Source organism: Camponotus vicinus, unplaced genomic scaffold (assembly GCF_025532165.1).
Source record: "Camponotus vicinus isolate PSW18456_S1 unplaced genomic scaffold, iyCamVici1.0 SCAF_8, whole genome shotgun sequence".
Taxonomy (NCBI): Eukaryota; Metazoa; Arthropoda; class Insecta; order Hymenoptera; family Formicidae; genus Camponotus; species Camponotus vicinus.
Genome location: NW_028141980.1, coordinates 18,841,801 through 18,860,416, shown reverse-complemented (window position 1 = coordinate 18,860,416; position 18,616 = coordinate 18,841,801). Strand labels below are relative to the sequence as shown.

At 39.4% G+C, this 18,616-nt stretch overlaps 1 protein-coding gene across 6 annotated transcripts in view; it reads right to left on the bottom strand.

Moving 5' to 3' along the window:
- The window catches only part of Cad89d (cadherin 89D), a 34,350-nt gene that overhangs the window by 5,588 nt on the left and 10,146 nt on the right, over positions 1-18,616 (bottom strand). For 5 of the 6 annotated variants that reach the window (XM_083105782.1, XM_083105780.1, XM_083105785.1 and 2 more), the window contains 12 exons: positions 12,910-13,065; positions 7,749-7,879; positions 7,499-7,654; positions 6,622-6,730; positions 6,162-6,364; positions 5,817-5,945; positions 4,386-5,340; positions 3,929-4,087; positions 3,478-3,655; positions 2,422-2,674; positions 2,034-2,337; positions 86-1,767 (listed from right to left, as the gene is read on the bottom strand). In XM_083105782.1, coding sequence (XP_082961908.1) covers positions 86-1,767; positions 2,034-2,337; positions 2,422-2,674; positions 3,478-3,655; positions 3,929-4,087; positions 4,386-5,340; positions 5,817-5,945; positions 6,162-6,364; positions 6,622-6,730; positions 7,499-7,654; positions 7,749-7,879; positions 12,910-13,009 — 4,359 coding nt within the window. In that variant the 5' untranslated portion in view covers positions 13,010-13,065. Of the gene's footprint in view, positions 1-85; positions 1,768-2,033; positions 2,338-2,421; positions 2,675-3,477; positions 3,656-3,928; positions 4,088-4,385; positions 5,341-5,816; positions 5,946-6,161; positions 6,365-6,621; positions 6,731-7,498; positions 7,655-7,748; positions 7,880-12,909; positions 13,066-16,812; positions 17,246-18,616 lie in introns of those variants that run through there. The other variant, XM_083105781.1, reaches the window with a different exon arrangement.

Here is an 18,616-nt window from a genome sequence, read left to right as displayed (position 1 = left end):
GGGACGTAAAAACCAAAATGGATTAACACCAGCTCACTTTTAGTCGCATAGCCCTCTGTGTAAGTGTGTGTGTATTTGTACGTACCTCCACTTTGACGACCTCGTAACCGTAATGGGCAGTAGTAGGTATAGCGGCTAGGATAGGCCTGTCTCTCGACTTGAATCTCGGCGCGTTGTCGTTCACGTCCTTTACCCTGACGACCACTCTAGCCTCGTTAGGCGCTAAACCATTTAGTCTCTCGCCGACGACCGGATAAATCATCACCGGCATGCCGCGGCCAATTTTTAATCGATCGACTCTGACTTTGGCCTCGTACCGATCTCTGATCTCTCGATCGACCTCCGTCATCAGATACAAAGAACCATTTTTCGGATCTACCGAGAAGTGCTCCCTGCCATCGGAACCGTCAGCTACCAAACTATATCTTATATGATCGCCGTGATAATTGTCAGCCAGATCGAGCTGCGCTATTAGTAACGGCACGGAGGAGTTTTCGTCGACCTCTACCTCGTAATAACGGTGCCGGAAGGTTGGCATCTTGTGCACCTCGTTATCCGTTTCCTCGTCATCATCGACATTCAGCACGGTCACGAGAATCACGGCTGACGAGGTCAGACTGATCGGCGAGCCGAGATCGCTCGCCGTGACGATTAAACGATGATTGCTCTTGGTTTCGTAATCGAGCTTGGCGATGGTCGTGACGATGCCCTCCTTGCTGTCCACCGCAAAGTACTGCTTCTCCGCGCGATCCTGATAGCTCAAGTCGAACAGGATCAATCCGTTTCCATTCCCGGCAAAATCACTATCGTTCGCGTATACCTTGGCCACTTGAGTACCGATCGGGATGTTCTCCAAAACGGAAACGCGGTAGATTGGCAATCGGTCGCCCTCTTTCTCTACCTCGTTGTAACCGTGGAACGTCGGTGCGTTGTCATTCACGTCCAACACATTGATCTCCACCTCCACGGACGAGCTCAGACTCGGCAGACCTTGATCGCGTGCCACCACAAGGAGACGGTGAGTCGTGGCTCTCTCGCGATCGAGAGTTCCGCTTACTCGTATTATTCCTTCGCGAGGATCCACGTCGAACGAACGCGACGAGTTGCCGGTCTGTTTCGAATCCTCGTGGCTGGTGATCAGTTCGTAGCTTAGATCGGCGTTCGCTCCAAAATCGGCATCGAACGCCCGCACCGCACCGACCGCGTGATTACTATAGGTGCCCTCGGCCAAATCGAAAGTGTACCAGGATTTGTCGAAGACGGGCGCGTGATCGTTCACGTCCGTCACGTGAATCCGGACAGTGATATTGTCTGAGAGGCCGCCCGAGTCTCTCGCCAGGACAAACAGCCGGATATCGTTCTCAGGCGGTAGACTTCGAGCGATGGATATCTCAGCCGTACGTGGATCGAGATGGAAGTAACGGCGACTAGTCGAGTCGTAACGACGGGATCTTACTCCGTTCAAAATCGTTTCGTTGCTCAGACTGTACACTATCGCCGCGTTCGCGCCCTCGTCCTTGTCATCCGCCAGCAGGCGGATTATTGGCACGCCGATCGTCGTGTTCTCTGGTACCAGCAGCAGCGGCGAACGTCGCCCGCCATCGCTAGTCTGAGATGTTTCCCCATCCCCCATCTCAACGGATTCATTAGGGTCGTGTGATACGCGCACACCTTGATCTGGCAGGACCACCATTCGTATAAACTTTGGAGCGTTGTCGTTCGCATCCAGCACCGTTATCCTCAAAGCACTTTCCGAACTTAGTCCACCTAAAGCAAGAAATATATTTTAAACATTCGTTTTCCGAACCTTAACGTATCAAATATCTTTCGAAGTGTTTCATATTAAGCCTATGATGAGTCTTTCATTTTTTCCATAAATTACAAAAATATTACAAATAAACAACAAATTATTCGCATAAATATAATCAAATTTTATCTTGTCACAATATTTAAATGTTAGACAGTCTGATAAATAAAAATATAAAAAAATGAAATAATATGAAAATTAATGGAGAATTTATGGATACACTTACCACTATCAGTGGCGATAACTTGCAGGTCGTAACTCGTCCTCGTTTCGCGATCCAGGGTTCCATTATCGATACCCACGAAGAACAGTTGGCCCGTTAACGGATCGATCCTGAACAAGCCGCTACCCTCGCCTTGTAGAGCAAACGTGAAATCTCGATTTCTGCCTTCGTCCTTGTCGCTCGCCGCGATCGGATTTGTCAAAGCGACCTCCGTTCCCGCAGGACTATTCTCCATGATCCGACCTTCGTAAGCGGGCAGCGTGAATTCCGGCGCGTTATCGTTGTCGTCGTCGACGATGATTCGCACCTGAGCATTTTTTTTATCGACCATTCAAAATAACAATTGCACGAAAGCAACAGCAAAAACGTATTTTAGACATGAAAAGTTTACCTGAAATACACCCACGCCGCGCGAATTCTCGGCGATCACAGTGACGCTATAGTTTTCCTTCGTCTCGCGATCTAGGCCTCGAGGAGCATAGAGAGAACCATCGTTCATAATGGCAATATCCGGCACGTCCTGCTGATTAACGATAAGGAACTGAATGTCAGATGCTGTGCCATTATGCGGAAGCACTTGGCCGATCAATGTATTGGGAACATTCTCCATCACATGGAAGACCAAAGGAGCGGTGGTCGTTCCTCTGCAATTAATTGGTCATCGATTTTTTATTCGAATAGCGTTGTGTCCAAAGTACCGCGAAATCTTGGACACTTTCCCAGTAAAGTTAATCGGTAAATCAATCTCGCAGCGACAATATGTCGAAAGTACAATATATTTAACGGATCTTTATTAATTGGAATAAGTAAGATGTTAATTGGCAAGATTTCTCCTAAACGCGACCAATAATCGGAGAGAAGAGAAATTATTTAATTTTTATTAAAGTAATTTAATAAAGAATTATTTTTTATATTTTTAAATATAATTATAATTTTTTTATTTTATTGTTATACTTTGATAAGTTTCATTTTTATATTTATAACAAGGATTATTGTTTTCTCTTATAGAAATAATATATATTTATTTTTTAAATTATTCAATTTTATTAATAATTATTTTTAGTAACAAAGAAGGGTATATATTTTTGTAAGTTAATTTGCATATTCAACTTATTCAATAATAAAATTAATATAATCAGTTTCACAAATATTATCTTATGATAGTTTTATTTATTTAATTATTTATTTTGATTTTAATCCAAAAAGCAAAAAGAGAAAAAATATTCTTTCATAGATTTTTAAAAATCTATGAAATTTTCATCTTTATACTTGGTATTTAATTGTTTTATATCCATTATATTTATTTAATTAGACTTTTAATTCAATTAAACTGCAGATCAATAGATTTTATTAAAAAGAAATCTGAATTAGTTTCAGGATTTAATATTGAATATTTTGGAGAAAAGTTTTTGTATCATATCCCGCAACGGGAATCGTGTTCACTTACTTTGTAAAAATGCCCCTGTCGTCATTCGGATCCACCACGTGAATCGAGACATTCGTGATCAGCGACAACTCTCGCTCGTCGGTGACGATCGCCTCGAAGTCATATACGAACCGATCGAAGCGCTCGATCTCCTCCACGACGCTTATCGTGCCCGAGCGTTCCTCCACGGCAAATGGAACTGAAATCCGGTATGCATGTATGCGGCATGTGTTGCGTATTTGCATGAATAATACAGGCATTTTATGCCTTCGTGTGTTTCCGGCCTCCGCAGAATATTAAAATTAGAGCGCACCTGGGGACACCCCGTCTCTTTCCCGGGTTTATCTGACGAGTTTATTAGATCTATCGCATTAAGGACAGTCGCAGGCGACTATGTAGCTTTTAATTTCCGCGGGCAGTACGCGAGATTAATTTTAACACTTTGCGCGTCATCGTCGTCACGTATACGTACCTCCCTCCTCGTAACTGTGCAGCAGATCATAGATGAGATCGTTAGTTTTGACAGCGTCGTTTAAGCGGATCTGCCCGACGCTGGTGCCTACGGGCACGTTCGCGCCGACCCAAAACTCGTAGGGCGCGCCGACGAAATCTGGCTCCCACGAATCTGGACCTGAAACGTGAATACGAGTCAGCTGATGTTCCGGTAAGTAGTTTACAGTTGCTATCGAGCGAAAACGGATTTATAAGGATCCGTTAATCCTGTCGGATACTTTGTAATCATTTATTTTCTCAAAACAATTACGATTATAAACATTCTTTTATACTAATTCTAATACTAAATACTAATTCTTTTATACTATGTGAGCCACTTTAGTTATATGACATTTAGTTTCTAAATTTAGTTTCGCAACTGTCAATTTATTATATGTTTCATTTAAGGAGCTCTAAATCCTCCAACTTGTATTTACCGTCTGCTCGAAAAACGTCCACCGTAACAACCGCCAAGGAGAATCTTTTTTCGCTAGGATTCGCCGGCTGATCCGCTGCTTCCACGAAAATCGCATGTCTGCCTTCAAGTATCGGACTCTCCGACACCGCGATTAAACCTGTATTTTCGTCCACCGCGAATGGCGGTTTGCGCAGCGTGGAATTACCCGGTTTCTGCAACCGATAACGGACCAATCCATTGGGGCCTAGGTCGTCGTCCACCGCGTGCACTTGGCCCAACGCGGTGCCGATCTTCGCGTCGCTCCTCGCCACCAGCTCGTAAAGATTGCCCGGCACAAAGATGGGATTGTTGTCGTTGGCGTCGAGCAAAGTGACCTCGACATCCACGGAGGATTTGCCGGAGGTATCACCCATGACGACGCTCGGTCGGTGCTCGACAGCGTGAACCTTCATCTTCAGACGATCCCGCTTCTCGCGGTCCAGGATCGTTTGATCCCGGACAGTAAGCCAGCCGGATTCCGGATCCACGGAGAACGCGCCTGACGGATCCTCCAACCGGTAATCAAACTTTCCGTTTTCTCCCTGGTCCTTGTCGCGCGCGATCACCTGCAGCACGCTGAAGCCGTTCGGCAGATTCTCCACGATGCTGATATTGTAGAGATCGACTTCGAACTGCGGCAGATTGTCGTTTAGATCCAGCACCTCTACTTCGACCCGCGCGACGGCCATCTTCAGCGGGTTGTCCACCTGCGACGCGTAAACCTGAAGATTGAACGTGTTGCCCGGCAAGCTCCGCTCAGCGTCGAGGTCAATTGCGCGTTTCAGAAACAGCGAACCGTTCTTCGGATCGAGATGGAAGAAGCCTCTCTCGTTCCCGGATATTATGTCATATCGCATCGGCACATTTATGTCCCGATCACGATCAACCGCGTGGATCGGACTGGTGAAGTTGATCTCTGTGAAGATTGGATATTCCTACGAGAAGAGCGAGAGATCAATATATTCTATAATATTACGTCGGAAAACGAAATTTATTGAATGCAAGATTCTACGTAATGTCTTGAAGAAATTTTCTGGAAAAATTCGAAATCTATTTGTCCTTTTTCACTCTTTTGTCAAATTTAGATCGTGTTAATCATTAATGTACTTTCTTTACTTTTAATTTTACATATTAATTTTATATTTTAAATGTATATTTATAAAATAAAATTCCTCAGATAAAATTATGGTTAAATAAAATTAATTAATTAAAATAAAATATAAAAAGTGAAATAAAATAAAATTTGATCATCATTTAAATTTAATTTCGTTAAATAGAAATTATCCGCATATTTTTATTAATATTACGATATTTGAATAATTCTCCTTCGATTTTCTGTTTGATTTCGATGTTAAAATAATCAAACAATTTCAAGAACGCCTAATATGTAAATATATTTTTGTAATCATACCGGTATAGGATAAAATTCATAGATCTTCGCCTTGTAGATGTCCTTCGTGAACTTTGGATCAAGATCATCGTTGTCCAACACAGTTATTTTTACAGTAGTGTTCGTGCTTTTAGCTGGGACACCTCGATCCTAAAGCATTGCATTATATATTGTATTATTGCATCGTGAGATGCAACGATTATTAAATTAATCTAATTCGACATTATTCATTGCCAAGTTACTACTGAACAATTTCTAATGATATATTAATGAAAATTATTATAAAATGCAACACAGTTATTTAATTATTTAATTTTTTCGAACAGCAAAAATTAGAGAGAAAATGTTGCAATTTCGTATACTCACAGTCGCAGTAATAATCAGATCGAATTGGCGATCTCCGCTATCGTAGTCGACCGGCTTGCGTAGTATCAAGGCAGTTCTGTGTCCGGATTCAAGAGAAAATTTGCCCTGCTCGTTCCCTTTCACGATGGCATAATAGACGTCGCTGTTGGGCGTGTTCGGCTTGTCGCCGTCCAGCGCGTGAATTCCGCGGAATATCGTCACACCTGCGATTTCATTTTCTCATCAATTTCGCGTCCAAATCATTTTCGAAAGTCGCAAAAACTTATCGAAAGATTCGACTAAAGCACATTCAAAAAAATAAATATCGAGCGCGCTCAAACGCACAGTGAATCCTGAACAAATATTTCATCTCCGCCAATCACGTGAATTACATGACGTATGCGCACGAAATAAATGGGATATTAATTAAGCTGAAATTTAGGTGCACCAACTTCGATAGTATATGGGGTTAATATCTCACCGACTGGCGTAAGCTCGTCCACCGTTACGTGATAAGGCGCATCGACAAATTGTGGCGCGTGATCGTTTATATCCTCCACGTAGACCGTCACTGACAAATGCGACGATACCTAGACACATAAACGTAAGTCATACACGTTGGATCGTTGCACTCGCTATATTCGTCTCTCTAATCCCAATGCCGAATTGTCATGTCTCAGAATTCGGCTTTACGACGCGACGTATCGTAAAACCGACGCTATCGCGCCTTTTGGAAAATGAAAAAGGATCGATACCCGTAATACCCGAGAAACGAGACTCGAGATCGAGACTCACGCACGAATCTAGTACGCGCGAAAGTCGTAATCATCGTAATTTAATCGAGTAAACAGCGCGCGCTGTGAATGGCAAGATAGATCGCGTATTATTGATCGCCACTTTTACATCCGCTGAATATCTTGGAGCGCAAATCGAGCGTTGAATTATTAAAAAAAGTGAGAGAAATGTCATAATTTACATCCTTCGAAGTGCCGAAATGTTCGGAAACGAGAAATTATGGAAACGCTCGACACGTCAAGAGGCTATTAAATGAGCGCGGTATTACGTGCGCTAATGACTCTTAACCGGAAAGCTTAAGAATCGTTACATAAACTCTTATTACCGTGCGTGGAAAATCTTTAAAACCGGCAAACTCGTTTCGCACCACTCAATCCGATCGGCACACGTACAATTAAACTCGAAACTAGACGCACGATAATCACAGTTAAATATAATCCGAATAAATCGAATCCTATAATAACCAGTAAGCAAAACTTGATTAGGTCATTCGAGCGGCATTCTCGATTTGACCGAAAAGAGTCAATGACCGATAAAGTGTCCTTTGTAATTTCGTAACTTGCCGAAGAGTCACCGGTGCCCGAGTCGCAGGAAACTCGAAATTTTAACAGGTTTCTCGGAGATTCCGTGTCCACCAGATCCTCCAGTGATTGTGCCAAGATAAGGGAGACGTGCGTCTCGTTCGTTTCCTTGTAAGCGAAAAAGCCGGCGTCCTCCTCCTGTAAAATTTATATCACCGTCTCATGCTGATACACTCTATACATATAGAGATAAAAGGAAAGTTAATATACACAAGGAAATTGAGATATATACCTTGTCGACCGACGTAATGACGAGTCGATCTCTCGGATGTGCTTCCAGCGAAAGAATTTCAGTTCCTATTTCCAGATTCTCCGGTACCCTTACGAATTTCAGATACTCTCCGATGGGATAAAACTGGCATCCTAACGAGAGGAGAAAAGATCTTAAGTTTCCCCGTAAATTGATTAAGGCAAGCGTAGGCGTGAATTAAAATACAATAGTTTATCGAATTATTCTTAAGTAAATCCATTTTTATTTCTATAAAGTAAGTAAAATAGAAAGCAAGGCAAGACAGCGTTCTGTCAAATACGATGACATAAACAGCGTTGTTTGTCGGTTGCGCGTCAATTTTCGACTATTTGCCGACACTCTTCCCTTTACTAACTTACTTTCAAAGTTCATGACAAGAGGAAATCAATATATGCAGTCAAAATAAAATATTTTGGAATCTCTAAGTAATTGTCTCTTCATATCGCAAATATAAAACTTTCCTTGCAAGTAGTTTCATCCGAAAGGATATATGTATGAATTTTTCGACATTATTTTCATCTATTAATAAAATAAAATGCGACTTTTTATAATTATATAATTAAGAAATAAAAAATCAAATAATTATCGAACAAAGTTCAAGTTCAATGTGAGTAATCCAATTAACTCCCATGTGTTTTGCATTACATCTTGTACTTGAGGAATTCAATCTCTCTTTACGAAATTAAATTTCTCCGTAATACTTAAATAATGGGCCTTCTTGCTTGCACAATTTATCATGTAGATCAAGTACTTGAAGCGCACACGTCAGAAAGATCTGTGTGATTCGATCCTCTCATGCAATCTCCTTGTTAGTAAAAAGTATCGAAACTCCCGATGAAATCTCTCACGTAGAGTATAATCTGTTGATCGCTTAAAGCACAACAGAAATGAGCGCAAAAACTATCGCGATGTCTCAACCTCCGTGTGAGAGAAAGAAAGATGTGGTTTCTTGTGTGAAATTATTTTCGCAATTACTTTAAGTAATACAAAAGCGATAAGCACAGATATTTATTTGAGATTTATTCGGGATTTGTTTATACTTGCATTTCAAATAATAAACACATCATCCAGATCTGGCACACATATTTCGTCACTATAAAATGCGATCCTGGACTTTACACTATTGTTGCGTGTTGCGGTGAATTCACATACAAACGACTAATTATCCAGCGTAATCTGGACTCGAGAGTGAAACATCGCTTCCGACTGCGAAAGGGAACAGATCGAGAGACGATAGCAACGAAAAGGAAGTTCTCCGATCCTATCTGAAATTTATTCAGAGACTCTCTGGGATCGTTCGGTCGATCGGATCGGATTCGCGCGAGTCTTCTCCGATGATAATTTTCGTGGCGATTTAATTCACGTGCAGTGCAATCTCGTTAAGATATATTTACAGCTCCTTCGTGCGAACGGAGTACTTTTTATCTTCTCTCGCGTTGCAAAAACGCCGCCCGTTGCAAAAATTCGTAACGATTTATTTCGAGCACTCGCAAACTGCGCCCAAACCATCTTCTTATTCTCATCTAAGCTTTTTCCACGGCGCTCCGCATCGGAGCAATTGCGAAATGTAAACATTTCCACTTGTTTCGTATATATATTGCAGAAACATATACAGGGTATATCAAAATGTAATATCAAAAAACGTGACGAAATAATATTACATATATTTTTTTTCTTTTTTTTAACATGCACGTTACATTGTAAATATCTTTTATTCTTTAATATAATATTACTTATTACTATAAACAATATCACATGCGTAGTGCTTTTTATAAAATAATGCTATAATAATATACAGTGTATTTTTATTGATTTATCTATCTATTCTTGAAATAAAAGAAATTATATTTAACGAGCGTTTTATTGCCGTCTTACTCGCTCTTACCTTTTGATACACTCTGTATAAGAGATGCGAGAAAAGCCAGTTTCGCATTAGGATTTCTTGCGTAATATTATCGCATCCGGATCTCATAAATCTCAATCCACTCATAGGTAAGTTCGGGCTTGATACATTGTTAATTTGCCCTATTTACGTTGCGGCGGGGCTAACTCCGGCATCATTAGTTATCTTGCTCCGAAACGCGGTCCCTTCTCTCGACAACAAGTGCCGATTCGCGTTTTGTAGCTCTCGATGCGATTCGGTTGGATTAAGCAGGTGGCCGTTTGCACTTATCACGCGTTAGACTTTCACCTTATCGCGCGGTGAATGTAACGTACTCCGAGGTGAACGTTAAGCTCGTGCGTATACGCGCCTTATACTTAAAGTGCACCTTATACTTAAAAAATTAATACACTTTATTTTTCTAAATCGATCTTATTGCTAGCTTTGCATACGAACGCCTTCTTTCACGAACGCGATCGTAACATATTCTACAAATGTCTTTTGTAAAAAAAAAGCTCTATTTCTCAAGCCTGATATATTACTCGCGCTTGCCTCGATAGATAAAAAAGTGGAAGAATCTCCATATTCTTAGCCCGAACATCACCCCAATATTTTCTCGCAATCCCTACTTTTATTCCGACGTGCACATGTACAGAATAAAAACTTACGTTGATCTTGCGCAGAAAATAGCAATGCGGAAAAATACGTTGAGAATACGGAAATTAAAAGTGTGTGTTAAGAATACAGTAATATAAGAGATACGAAGAAGGATTCGACTGTGCTCGATAACGGTGAACGATAATACGCTGTCGTATCGGATCGGTTGCGCCTTAATTAATAATTTACTTACGTAGCAGAACTAATTGCAAAATTCACGTCTAATTATCATCGGTGTTATAAACGCGTTAAAAATAGCTTTACACTTTCTAACTGTCTCGAGGAGACGCCAATCGAAGCATTTTCTTGCGAGGTGCGAATGTGCATCGGTCGCGCCTCTATACTTGACGCTTTCTGATTATTCATGTTTGCTGACAGATTACGCGGCTAATGTGCCGAAACCTTGAACAATGCGAGGGATTTAATCGAGCAGAAAACGCTTAAGAAGAAACTTATCATCTTAAATTGCTGCAAAATTTTCAGATGTGTGAAATTTATATCTTATAAACTTAATATAAATAAAATAGAAATAGAAAATAAATAATATAAATAGAAATAATATAGAAATAATATAAAATAATATAAGTAGAAATCTTAATATAATTAAATCTTAATATAAATCTTAATATTATATAAATAGAAATCTTTTTACGTAAAAAATAGAAATTTTTTAGATACAACTTTTTAATCTCATGCAGCCGCCTATTCTGTTTTTATAATGCTGTTATATTACTCGATTGAGAAAATTAATGTTCAACTGCAACATGTAATCGACTTCATTTCCAATAATCTTTTTAATTGCATGATCGATGCGATAATATTTATCCCGCGCAATAAGTGCTAACTGCATTCTCGCAACCAGCATTGAATCTCCCGAAGCTTTTCTTCTTAGGATCCGAGTGAGAGAGAAAATGAGGAAGGATTGTGGACGTGTTTTAAAGAAATCACACTTCGCGGAGAACGCGTTTCCTTCTTTCTCTCTCGTTTTTTCTTTCTCTCCCTCTGTCTCTCTCTCTCTTATGTCTGTTTCTCGAGTCGAGGGAAGAATTACTTTTGAAAGGCGAGCGGGCCAAGAAAATCGCGAGCACTCGACACATCTCTATCCACGACGAGCGTTATATGCCGTATGCGACAATGGATACGCTTTCCTGTGTACACACGATGATATCCATCCACACATACACACACGTACACACACGTACGCGTACGCGTGTCGTTGCATTTACAGGGATAAGCCCGCTCCTTTTCGAGGCTTTGACAAAAGTGGGCCAAGGTCGGCCGACTTTTTGCGCGCTTCTCCGTTAGCTTCTTCCGTTTGGGACACGCAGTATTCCGGTGTTATACGTATAAATCTCCAAAATATGTCTTCCCGTCGTATCTGTCGCGCGAGCGATCGCGATGCGATTTTAAATGCCCGATCTTGATGTTTCAACAATGATGCGACGTCGAATTCACGAAATTCGGTATTGTCGATGAAACGATAAATCTTTGGTCGCGAAGCAAATTACACGGGACGCACTTTGTCAATCTCACCGCTGCCACCAGCATCGTTGGATGACAAGAGTGTAACAGATGACCGTTCGCTGAAAGCGAAATTTACGAACGCGACGTGCAAAAATGCGCGTTGTGATTCGCGAGAAGCTCAATCAATTTTGCGCGTAAACGAATATATTTGAATCTAGCAAGATATCGGAATTCCAGACGACGAGAAAAAAAACCTCGTCGTCTGGAGAGATTCATTAACGGACCGCCTACAAATTGATGTAGACACCCGGCCGCGATCTCACGATCTAAAATGGTAACGATGGGAATTAACAGCCCATCTCCGGCAGCTCCTTTGCTCGTACATATATCCGTGTGCAAACTAGGGTATGTGTGCGAGGTACGCGAGCATTGTTACCAGCGACAATGCAGAGGGTACACTACGCAGGCTGCTCTATATAAAGGCTAATTAGACTTTAGTTCGAATCGTCACTCGGAGTGTCAAATTCACCTTCCAACTGAATGACATAGAAGCGTCATGAAAAAGCGTAAACTTCTCTTTCGGATTAATAATTAACATATATTTAATTGGGTAATAAACATTTATCTAATTGAATTGCTCGAAAAAATACTAAATATTTATTAATAATTTTGATAGAATAAATTTCGCACAAACAAAATTTATTATAAAATATTTACTGGATTTTTATAAATTTGTAGATAAAATTAATCAAAATAAAAAAGACAACTTGTACTTTGAGTAAACGAAATATATCGATATAACTATTGTATAATATTTTGTCGGGTAAATATTTATAAATCTAGAATTAATATTTATAAACTTACTTATTTTTAAATTCTGTATAGCTTAATAGTTTATTTTCCAATCCTTACTCATATTCTATGTTTAATTGTTTAGATGAATCGTGGAAAAAAAGCGGGAAAAAGAGTTAACGTTCGGTTGGGAAACGCATTGAAACGTTTATTTTTTCGCGTTCTTAAACCGACACGGTTTACTTTCCTATCGGCGATTCGATCTCCCGGCGATGATCTTTAAACTCGTAGAATGGATCAAAAGAATAACAATTACAGAAATCCATGTGAAAGCTCGCACACACGTACCTGATATACACTGGACTCGAACGAGGAGGATCAGCAAAACCGCCGTAATCAGCCGAGAATGCGGCCCGGAAGAGCTGGACGTCCACCTTGGTCGCGACATTTTTGGCTCCCTCTGCTTCCGGCGCGTCAGTCACGCCGTCGTATCCTCGTACATCCCTGAAATTATTCGCCGTGAGTCGACGTCTGGCCCGAGGCCGGCAAGCACAAAACCGTGACGATGCATCTCCGCAGGTTGCACTCATTATAATTATAAGCGCAAGGTGCATCCTACGTGCGTAGGTAACCAGGCGCGTCGTGTAAAAGAAAAGCGCGCGTTCTCGTTCGTGATCGAGGGAACGAAAAAAACAATCGCGCGTGTTTTGATTCGCGGGAAAAGTCGGTTTATTTATCCGGCACAATTAATTTTGCGTTGTGCGAAAAGCAATTTCAGTTTTGCAATCGAAATTAAAAACTCCCACTGCAAATGCGCATCGATTTTGAAATTGCATTGCATACGTGGTTTCTCTTATATCGGAAGAGAAATTTTTTACGTATTCTCAGTTATGTTGTCTAGACTTATATTCGAGAAAAATAATATCTCCCTCGTGTTTAAAATCGAAACCGAACTTGTACGTGTAGACTGAAAACAAATGCTCTTTTTCCGTCTCTTCTATAAAGTCTTAGAGTTTTATCGTATTACGTTTTTTTTAAATAAGATTCTTTAATCAATTTAGAGAATCCATTTTTCCTCTGCAATGAACGATTCGATTCGAACCAATCAGCCGAATCAATCTTCTCTATAAAAGCAGAATAATTTAAATATAATATAGAAAAAAATTTAAAAATATTCAAATAACAATTTATCAAAAAATTATTTATCTTACTAATAATAATTTAATAATAATATTTTTTAATCAATTTACATTTTTATAACATTTCTTTTAAAGATTTAGAAGATCGATTTAATATGAATATTAATAATTATATAATTATATATATGATTAATATATAATTTGAGCTCTGTTAGATGAGTAAATTGATAGAGTTCTATTCCAGATCTCCAAAACCGATTGTGAGTTTAATCGTAAAATCTGGAGCTAAAGTTCAATCTATCTCCATCTAATCTTATGAAATGGCAAAAAAGATATATATAGTCCTTGCAAAATATTGCACCAATTTCACACTATTCGATGCGGATACTACCCGTCAATTGCCGCGTGTAGGAAGCTCGTGTGTGCGCGCATAGAACGTGAAAAAAACATGGCGACAAATCGACGCGAAGATCTATGCCGAGGTTCTTGCATACCGGCGATTTCACTTTCGACGAAACAAGCGACCGTAACTCGAACAAATTGACGTTACGCGAATCGTGCCTGCTTGATCAATATGATATTTTCTGAGGGAAGAAATATGCTCTCTTTAGGGAGAATTGTTTTTATTTGCACCCACGCGCGCGTATCTCTCTTTGAAAACAAATCTGCATTTATATTAAATTGTGATTGTTCTTTATAAGAAAAAAAAAATGCTCATGCAAGATTCAAAAAGGATGGAGAAACTACCGATTACAATCTTAAAAACGTTTCTCTTCATCACGCACTTTTATATTCTATATATTCTTTCCGTCTTTGCCGGATCAAACTTTCGCTCCGTTTCACGCATCGCGTTTCACGAGCAAATGTCATTTATCTCGGCCAGACGCGGGTCGCGTGTGCGTGTCGTGCATCAATGATCGTAGATTATTGAAATTTCGACATAAAAAAAACTCACCGCGAAATGACAAATCTTTTTCGAAAAAGTTTGAAGAAGACAAATGGAAGTAAGACGTAATAAGTAATAGAGAGAGAAAATAAGACAATTAAAAATATTCAAAAATCTCTCTCCAGATCTACATTAAATATTTAAATTGTATTCATCGTAAAAAGACACTCTTTAAGAACTGATTTTTCTTGAAAAATATTCACACCCACACCGTTCACAAGGCAAAGCAATACAAATTTAAAAAATTGTGCTCTTATTTTTGTATTAATTAAAATAACATTTATAAAAACTAGAAAAAAAATAAACTTTTGTTTCATAAATATTAAGGTACTTCCTGTATGTACGAGATTGATAAGATAAATAAGAAAAATTATTATTGAAAATATGTAAGAAATACACATTATTGTTGTATAAATTAAATATGCCGAAACATATTGTAAGATATCAAGACAAATGATTTCTAGTAAATCGGATTTAAATTAAATCGAAAAAGAAAAAGAAAAAGTATATTTCAGCTTACGTCTTTTTTTATTATTCTTGATTAAATATTCAATTTATCCTTTAACATGTTTTTAAGAGAGTAAACTTAATTACGCTACTGAGAATATTATCCATTATTCTTACAAAGAAAGGACAAGTTTGTTGTCTTTTCTTTTGGAAAATTTTAATAGACAGAGTTTTGGCTCGCGATTGCTCGCTAATATAAAATAATTCTGCTTCTCGCGACGTTTATTTCTCGATGAGAAAAATGTTGAGCGGCAATAAAACGATGGTAAGTAACGCATTTATAGATGACCTTAAGACTGAGGAGGAACAGCGTTTATTGATTCGTCGATAATAAAAATCAGCCGTTTGAAGCGCGGATGGTCCATGTAGGAAGCTGAAAATGCGCTGCGTAGGTGTCTGGATCCGAATGACGGAGTCAAGTGCGCTCTCGGGTAATCGGTCCTAAAAGCGCTAACATACCGAGGAACATTCTTTCGAGCGAACATACATATTCCTTCTTCGAGAGTTCTTATGACCCGTGTAATATCGATATGCTTCCTATATGCGCAAGAAAGCAAGAGAATCAGGAAAACTTTCGCTATTACGTGTTTCGCGAGCCAACAGTAGCTGTCACGCTCGGACGAGGTTTCCAGGCATCATCGAGCCGATAGAAAAATAAACTGCCACACGGTATAATTTACCATTCACCGCACAGCGCGGGGCCTGCTGTATTTTACAACTTTAATCCCGCACGAGCGATTCATTATCGAACAGAGAAGAAAGGAAATAAATGATTATCCAGATGACAAGGGACAAACGACATTGACGGCAAAAGCGGTGATTTCTTATGTTAGACGCTAATTGGGTTACAAACTTACACACGATTCAAACGTAAATGTTGTAAAAGACATCTCTGACTTTTCAGAGGAATAAAAGTTCCAGAGTTATGAAATATTTGATCACGTGTATTATATATGAAACATTATATAAAACGTTGTATTTTTTATACAATAATAAAATATTAAAGTGTGGATTCAAATCGTTAGATCGTTTTAATTTTGAAACTAGACTGAAAAATTATATAATGCAAAAGTGATTTGATACACTTTTTCAAAAACTTGAGAAAATTAATGGAAGTTTTTGTCAACTGTACGATTAACTTTCTCAAGTCTTTAAAACGGCAAGTTAAACCACTACTGCATTGAATTTTTCGATAAAGAAATTAGTTGGGTCAAATCTTTTAATTAATCAAATTAAAAATACCTCGCGTCATACAACTTTTATCTGGAAATAATTCATATTAATGAACTAGACTCTGTCTCTCTTAATGCAATATCGAAAACAAGTTATGGAGTGTGTCTTGCTTTTGTATCTCCCGATTTCCAAACTCGACATCAGTTGCCAGCCGCTTTTTTTGTTCGCTAGCGATAAAATGGTAAAACTTTCGCTCTAGTTCGTGCCTTTACGAGTGAACGGGATTTGTCGCGGTCGATTGGACGAGTGTGCACATCGTCGTTGCACGGCACGTTTTTGTCACGCAATTTTATATCGAAGAATCGAATCCACGAGACTCGTCGGACACGATGTGACACACTTGGACATGTCGACTTTTTGAAGAAATGTCAAAAAAAACTACCCGTTCATCCGAGATGACCCGATGGGCGGCGAATCTTCACTGACCTTGTATAGAGCACCAGACGGAACCGCTCGACAGCTTCGCACCGGAAACCCAAGGTCTCGCACTCCAAAGATATTCCGCACGACACTCTCCGATTGATCGCGAATGAACTCTGGCTTCTTCGAGATAATAAAAGAGCAAACGCGAATGACACCGTTTGTCGGACGAAATCTCCTTCGGGATACCTGAGGATGAGTCTGAAGAATGTCTTCCTTCTCCCTCGCTGTCCACCTGATGGACACTTTTGCCTAGTTTCGCGTTTCACGAGTGACTCTCCTCTTGCATTGGTCGCGGATATACGTATATTTTACCACTTTCGGTGCACCTTAAATCGTCCCCCTTCCCGCGAAGGTGACCCCCTCTTGAAATGTAACCTGTCGCTGTATCGGTTTTCAGGTGATTCGTACCTAGCACACTCGGCACCGTTTACGTGCCTCGTACGAGGAAGGAATGGCTAAATGTTCGCCGTACAGCTATAGCAATGTATCTAACTCTCTTCTAGATTTACCCCCCTTCCGGACGTCCTTTCGCTTTCAACGGCCAGTGACCACCGATACCTCGCTCTCCTGCATCGTGTAGCAACGAACGAACGCGACCTTACTTCCTTCGCTTAGAGACCCCTTTCGATGCACTCTCGCGGATCGTATTGCGGCAGCATGACTTTAGATCTTCGAGCGTTTAAGAGGTTGAAGGTGTGGTGCATTATTGTGACATACGTGTCAAGTTCATGGTCTTTCGCTTGGTTAAAATTGAGATTGATTAATTCCGTCGCGTTACTATTAGAATGAAAATAAAAGCAAATTGATTTTTCGATCGATATTATGTGCGTATGTTATGTATTTATATAATAATCTTATATAATAATAAATTACGTAATCCTCGAAATAAATTTTTTTTTCATTATTCAGAATAGAATATTAATTAATAATTATTGTATTGGTATTCAGTGTTAAAAAAATTAATATTGAATATTAAATATTTACATATAATGTTAAATATATGTATATATTTATTTTATTTTATATTAAATATATATTTAATATACATATATTTTTTGATAATTACACATAAATATTTAATATATTTAATATTATCGAAAAATATTTTATTACATATTATTTATAATAAAAGATTTAGTTATAATTACATAAAATCACATTCTTTAAATTTATTCTGTCTTGATCAGAATTGCAATTCAAGTTACATTCAGTCAACTGCTTTACTTTCGATTGCGTATAGCGCGGAATAAAATGATATATAAAAAATCAATCGAGCAGCGCAATCGCGAATCCAAATAATAAGAACAGATTTCACTGTGACGGATCGTAAAACTTATCTCTGCTCGCATAATGATGAGCTTTTTGCGATTGACGACAAAGAGGTGGTTTCACCATAGATATTTGCATGGCATTATCAAGCGTGCCAAAGCAGAAGAAGAAAGTCTGAAGGCGGTATCTTCAGTTATCCTAATTTCTGTGTTCGTCGTATTACAAAGTTAATGATAATCGATATCGAAAGAGAGAGAAAGAAAGAGAGAGAGTAAAAATTGACTTGCAAATTAAGAGATCTCCTCCAATTCGTGGCGGGAGAGTTAAATGCCAAGTTCGTCGAACGCTTTCGTTTCTTTTACTGCATTTCTGGATCGTCGCGCAACTTGTTTGTCGTACGGAGGAAAGTAATAACCATCGGCGCCGTCTCGTCTAAAAGTAACTTTTTCCCTTTTTTTTCTTCGCGTCCATCCCGGGTTCCTTGCGTCCCGTTTTTACGACTTTGCGAGCCATCGGCCCGGGGGGCCAAATAGTCGGC